The sequence below is a fragment of the Takifugu rubripes genome, chromosome 21, assembly GCF_901000725.2.
Source record: "Takifugu rubripes chromosome 21, fTakRub1.2, whole genome shotgun sequence".
Classification (NCBI taxonomy): Eukaryota; Metazoa; Chordata; class Actinopteri; order Tetraodontiformes; family Tetraodontidae; genus Takifugu; species Takifugu rubripes.
The window spans coordinates 9,160,912-9,167,099 of NC_042305.1; the positions used below are offsets into that span (position 1 = coordinate 9,160,912).

Here is a 6,188-nt window from a genome sequence, read left to right on the forward strand (position 1 = left end):
AAATAATAGTTAAGGATGGTGATGTTAGATAATGTTTATGTGAACTGTACCACCTCGTGCTAATCCAGAATATCTATAAAACACATTTAATATCTTACTAAAAGAAGTTATATATTGTAGACTGGCCGAATGGGGCCAGTGTGACGAGTTTCATCGTTGATTTAGATGTTGCGGAGGGGGGGGGGGCGTGCGGGGGTGCAAGAGACTGCAGCACAAAAACCACTGATGGCGCACAGCATTGAAAAGCTGCGCTGACAGAAGACAGCAGTTGATATAACGGGGGGGGGGGGGGGGGGGGGGCGTAAACACTAGTGGGAAATCACTACAATTGTGAATTTATATGTCGGTGTTATTAAGGGAAATGTGACGTCGTGGTCAACAGACAGAATAGGTCCACAAGTTTCAGGACGCGACATTGGGTTTTGGTGTTAATGTCTGAGCAGAATGACGGGGGGAGCCGCATAAGTGACCCCGTGTCTCCCCGTGGGGTGGAGTCTTTGCAGGTTTCTCCTCATCTCCTGTTCTCTCTGCGTCAAATGATGCGCCGGCTCCCGCACTATAAAAGCACCTGTCCTGGCTTGACATCACTCGCATCCCACTTTCTCTCACCCCTTTCTCTCTCGTTCACCCTCACACACTTGTCAGTCCGCACACTTTCTTCCACCCCCTTCAGAGCAGTGAGGCCGGACATCACCAAGGTGAAGCAGACATGAGTTACTCCAGTGAGATGTACAGCAGCAGCTCTTATCGGAAGATCTTTGGAGATGCACCCCGGACCGGTCGCGCGGGTCTGGGCGGCAGCAGCCCGTCCCGCCTGCAGTCTGCGGGCTACCGCAGCAGTCATCGCAGCTATGGTTCACCTTCCATGGTGTCCTCCACAACCTACCGGAGGACAGCGGCACCCGGCCGCGTCTTCTCCTCATCTTCCCCCATGCAGGACTCCATGATGGACCTGACCCAGTCCACCGCCATCACCAACGAACTCAAAATCGTCCGCACCAACGAAAAGGAGCAGCTGCAGGGCCTGAACGACCGCTTCGCGTCCTTCATCGAGAAGGTGCACAACCTGGAGCAGCAGAACAAAGTTCTGGAGGCGGAGGTCACCGTGCTGCGCCAGCGCAACAACGAGCCCTCGCGCCTGCACGAGCTCTACGAGCAGGAGATCCGCGAGCTGCGGGCGCGCGTGGAGGAGCTGACGCACGAGAAGAGCCAAATGCACGTGGACTGCGTGCAGCTGAACGACACGCTGGAGCGGCTGCGGGAGAAGCTGGAGGAGGAGAGCCGGCTGCGGGAGGAGGCGGAGAACACCCTGAAGGGCTACCGGAAGGACGTGGACGACGCCACTCTGACGCGCCTGGAGCTGGAGAAGAAAGTGGAGTCGCTGCTGGATGAGATCGCCTTCCTCAGAAAAGTGCACGAGGAGGAGCTACAGGAGCTGCAGTCGTCTCTGCAGGCCTCGCAGGTACGCACCTGCATCCCGGTGTGTCGCTCGCACGCACGCACGCACGGACGCGCACAGTTATTGTGAGTTTCCAAACTGTTGAAAACTCAAGGCGCACCGGTGTTTCATGTACAATATTATAAGTCTTGTTGTAACACCACATGAAAACATGAAACTACAGTCTAACGAGCCACACAGAAGTTTTACTCTAGGAAAAATATGTGACGTTTCATGTACAACAAGCGCGACCTTCCGCGTCCTCCTGGAACGGAAAAATGCGCAGTGATAATTGATGGCGCTGCAGCTCCCTCTCAGCACCACTCGCCTCTGCAGCGCACTGCGCACCCCCGACACGCCCCCGCTCAAACTTCAGGGTTTAAAGGGTGCGTGAGTCCCCGATTAAAAATAAATAAAGATGGCTTTTTATGGCGCTGCATGATAAACGTTACGACAAACTGGTTTAGATTGTGAGTCGATCATTTCGTGAGCACCTTGATGCAACTAGGTCAATTATAAACCGGCCCCCGTCACACTTTACCGGGTGATAATGTGTCTTTATTGTGTAAAGGAGGGGGCGGGTGAGGGAGGTCGATAAATACGTAGGATTAGCGCATGATCCTGGGGTGTGGCCCCGGCCGCACTCGCAAATATCTGCAATTTAAACCGTTTGATTAAAAGTTATTACTGTGACAGATACAAAGTGAGGCAGCAGCAGCGGTGATTTCCAGATGGGCTCTGCAGCTCAGCAACAAACCCCGCAGCAGAGGGGCGATTGATGCGTAAATCTCCCCGGAGTTTTACCTCCAAGCCTCCGGGGCTCGTTATTGAACTGCCAGCTCACTGACAGCACAGTCAGCAATCGATTCTTCACCAGGAGTAGAACTCGTCCACAATCCTGCATATCTTTGAAAGACGGCTCGACAGTTTTGCAATAACGTGATACAGTCATTACAGACTCTAAAGATTATGAATTGTGTGTTCCATTCTGCACTCAGGTGTCTGTGGAGATGGACATGAGCAAACCTGATCTGGCCGCCGCCCTGAAGGACATCAGGTCCCAGTACGAGAACCTGTCAGCCAGGAACCAGGCTCAGGCTGAGGAGTGGTACCGCTCCAAGTTCGTCAGCGTGACCGAGGTGGCCGCCCGCAACCAGGACGCAATCAAGCATTCTAAAGAGGAGCTGAGCGAGTACCGCAGGCAAGTCCAAGCCCGCACCCTGGAGATCGAGGCCCTCAGGGGCCACAACGAGGCCCTGGAGCGGCAAATTGCAGAGATGGAGGATCGCCACAACAGTGAGCTGGGAGACATGCAGGTTAGTCAGTAACACAGTCAGGTGAGCATTTTACTGTGTCAGCACATTCCTCATCTGTATATATGTGTATGTGTGTGTGTGTGTGTGTGTGTGTGTGTGTGTGTGTGTGTGTGTGTGTGTGTGTGTGTGTGTGTAGGACACCATCCAGCAGCTTGAGGCCGCCCTGCGCAGCACTAAAGGAGAAATGTCACGTCACCTGCGTGAATACCAGGATCTGCTGAATGTCAAGATGGCGCTGGACATCGAGATCGCTGCCTACAGGTCTGGAATCAGTCGAGGAAGCAAAACTAATTTAACATGATGTCAAGGACAAAACACTCCTAATTCTGGCTGCTTTGAATTGTTTAAATAATGAATTAAAAATGGGGGTTATTTTGACCTGAGTCACTGATATTCTGATACAAATGTAGTAAAAATAATCAATAATTAATGACCATTGATTCTTGATGATTATGATTAAATTTCTACTCTTTAATGAGATATAAAAAAAATACTAAAGTAAACCTACTAAAAAACAATGATTAGCTCTTCTCAATCTGTAAACACATTAACATTTCAATTCATGAGGTAGAGCCAAACCAAAGATGCCAAGAAAGCAACACGGTTCTACATCAAAGGTTTTGAAATGACTAAACTCTGAATAAATGTGAGAGTTTTCAATTAAAATTTAACAACCTGAATCTAAATAAGAAAGTGTTTAAGATGGAACTCGTAAGTAATATAGTAGTAATAATACAGTAATAGTAGCTGGTTGAGCTGATGCCGTTGCTTCTGTCTGTGCAGGAAGCTACTGGAAGGTGAGGAGTGTCGCCTCAGCGCCGTGGGCGGAGCTACGGTCCAGTCTGGCTATCCTGGCTTTTCCTACATGTCGTCCCGTAGCTACACCCTGGGGGCCTATAGGAGGTCTGCAGCCAAGCCTGAGAAGGAGGAAGAAGAGGAGGCCGAAGAAGGTGAGGAGGAAGAGGAGGAGGAAGAAGGTGAAGAGGGAGAGGAGGGAGATGACCAGGAGCAGGATGAGGGAGCGGAAGAGGAGGAGGAGGAGGAAGAAGAAGAGGAGAAAGAGAAGGAGAAGCCCAATGAGAAGAAGCCAGAGGAGAAGAAGGAGGAGAAGAAGGAAGAGAAGAAGGAGAGCCCCGCTGGCAAGAACAGCAAGAGCTAAACAGCTTCATCCTCCTCATCACTGTCATTCCACCTGCCACCAATCACCATGGATACAATCACATGATCAGTCAAACACATCGTTGTCACTCCTTCTGTCTTTGTCTGCTCTGCATCGCAGAAGTGACGAATATCGCTGTCAGCGGCTCCGCATCCAGCAGCTCTGCCTGTTTCTGTTCAACCAGTGAAGTCCTCAAAGTCACATTCAACATGTAATCAAAGAACCATCACATTCAAAATGGGCGCAGATGCTGTTTTATTCAATAAAAGGCAGCATCTAGTCTAACCTAAGCTTCACAGTAGCAGAACGAGTTAAGGGAAACTGAAAGAGAAACTACTAAGTAACACCCAGGTAACATCCTCAAACCATCAGTAAACATACTTCACTGGTATTTACAGACAGATGTCAACACAGCATCACACGGGCTTCAGAACCATTCTAACCATTTAAATGTAGCAACACAGAGAGCACAGAGAATTTAAGAGAAACGCACAGTCTCGGAGCGAGTTAACGTCCTGTTCAACTTTTAAAGGTGCTATTTGGTTTTTATTTACACGGGAACAGTTGGCCATCATCGGTGAAGAATTTATTAGTGGGTCATCCGTGAAACGTGCGCCTCCGCTTCCATCTCGTGTCATCAAGGTAAAGCCAGCCATCTCCCCTCACTCTCACAGCATCACCACAGTGTCACGGCAATAACGGGGGGGCTCAGAGGTGCCCTCCCCAGGAAAGGTGAAAACATAGCTATAAGACGTGTTCATTTTGGAAGTAGGAATTATCCCCCATTTGATTCATTCATTTGCCGACGCGAGCATCAGCGGCGCCGATTTGTTTCCATTCACTATTATCGATTACCAGCGAGCGTTTTCTTTGTCTTTGGTTGGACGAGGCAGAGCCGACAGCGGCTGTTGGTGTCAGGCAGCTGACGGTGACACCGATGACCCTCAGGTCGGGCTGCAAGTGGCAGGCGGGGGTGGGGGGTGGGGGCGGGGGTGTAAAGGTTTAAGGGCTAGTTTTATCATAATCTGTCCCATTGCCCTGAAAGCTGTGACATCACTCGTGACTTCCTCCTTTTTGTTGTTGGCAAATGAATCAATCAGCGGCATGAATGCATGGTCTGACCCTTGGAGCTTGAATATTTCACCGGATGGGATAGATTTTCTTTTTGCTTGTGTGTTTGATAGTAATGATACTTTAAAAAAAAAAGGCCTTAATCATTAGAGTTAAAGTAAACACCGTCACCTGCGTCACACTCGGGGAGACGGAGAGGCGATGCCATGTTCCCTGCTGTCCTACTGTGACTGTACCCTGCTGCTGCCTCATGCAGTCCAAACTCCCCCCGAAGCCAAATAAAAACATTTATTAACCAAAATGATCTGCATCTCCGTGTCTCTGTCGCAGTGTGGAATTAACAGGGTGCCAAGGGCTGGGTGGGGGGTGGGCATATGTGGGTGGTCAGCAGGATGGTGGACGGACTCACCCCTGTCTTCCCCTGTCTGGCTACTGGCTACATGGTTTCACAGGCAGTTGACCACCCGAGACACAAATCTGGGCAATCCGATCAGCTACCGTCAAAACTTAAACTCTGCTCCAGCGGCCGACGTGGTGACGTGGACGCCCAACTAGGGGCGACCCGTCATCTTCTGGGCAGCTGCACCCAGAGGTGAAGCATGAGGAAGGAGAAGGATGGAGGATGGATGAGCGTTAGCTGGACACAGCTGTCGGTGGCAAAAACTTCATTACAGCTGAGTGTTTGCTCCACTGACAAAATCCCCCCGAGTGTGTGTGTCGGTGGGTGTGTGAGAGAGAAAACCAACCAAAAAGTTATAGTAAAAAAGACGATCAATAAATCTGACAGAAATGCAAGAGAAGCTGACCAGCATGAATGTGTTTCGCTGACGCGTCACATAAACAGGAGCAGCGTGAGGAAGAGAAACCACAACGCAACAAAACAGGCTGAAAACAGAACAGATCAGGGTGTCTGGAGTTTGGACTGGTGGCCCGTCGAGGTCTTACTCCCCCCCCCCCCCCGCCACCACCACCACATCCCTGTCAATGAATGAATGGTGGTAAATGTAAAACAATATATGAAGGATATTTTAAACCCTTTTCAAATACACTTTTTACATCATTAAACAAAGACCATAAACCACAGGTGACGTGGCGTTTGTCATAAATTCAACGGCCATCACAGAGCGCAGCTCCGGGTCTTATTCGATGGGTCGTTTATTCTGGGCGTTGTCAGACTAATTTCTGTCGTCCTGACACGGATGCG

At 50.0% G+C, this 6,188-nt stretch overlaps 1 protein-coding gene across 1 annotated transcript; it reads left to right on the top strand.

The window, feature by feature from the left end:
- Positions 1-578: 578 nt before the first annotated feature.
- Positions 579-4,886, top strand: neff1 (neuronal intermediate filament family member 1). The gene is made up of 4 exons (XM_003974712.3): positions 579-1,462; positions 2,437-2,754; positions 2,891-3,015; positions 3,538-4,886. The coding sequence occupies exons 1-4, from the start codon at positions 710-712 to the stop codon at positions 3,911-3,913; spliced, it is 1,572 nt and encodes a 523-aa protein (XP_003974761.2). The 5' UTR covers positions 579-709; the 3' UTR covers positions 3,914-4,886.
- Positions 4,887-6,188: the final 1,302 nt, after the last annotated feature.

What these genes read in the sequence shown, in the direction of transcription:
- neff1 (XM_003974712.3), top strand. Translation starts at nt 710, where the DNA reads ATGAGTTACTCCAGTGAGATGTACAGCAGCAGCTCTTATCGGAAGATC. An exon ending in CGTCTCTGCAGGCCTCGCAG is followed by an intron (nt 1,463 to 2,436) that starts GTACGCACCTGC and finishes TTCTGCACTCAG; the next exon opens with GTGTCTGTGGAGATGGACAT. An exon ending in ATCGAGATCGCTGCCTACAG is followed by an intron (nt 3,016 to 3,537) that starts GTCTGGAATCAG and finishes CTGTCTGTGCAG; the next exon opens with GAAGCTACTGGAAGGTGAGG.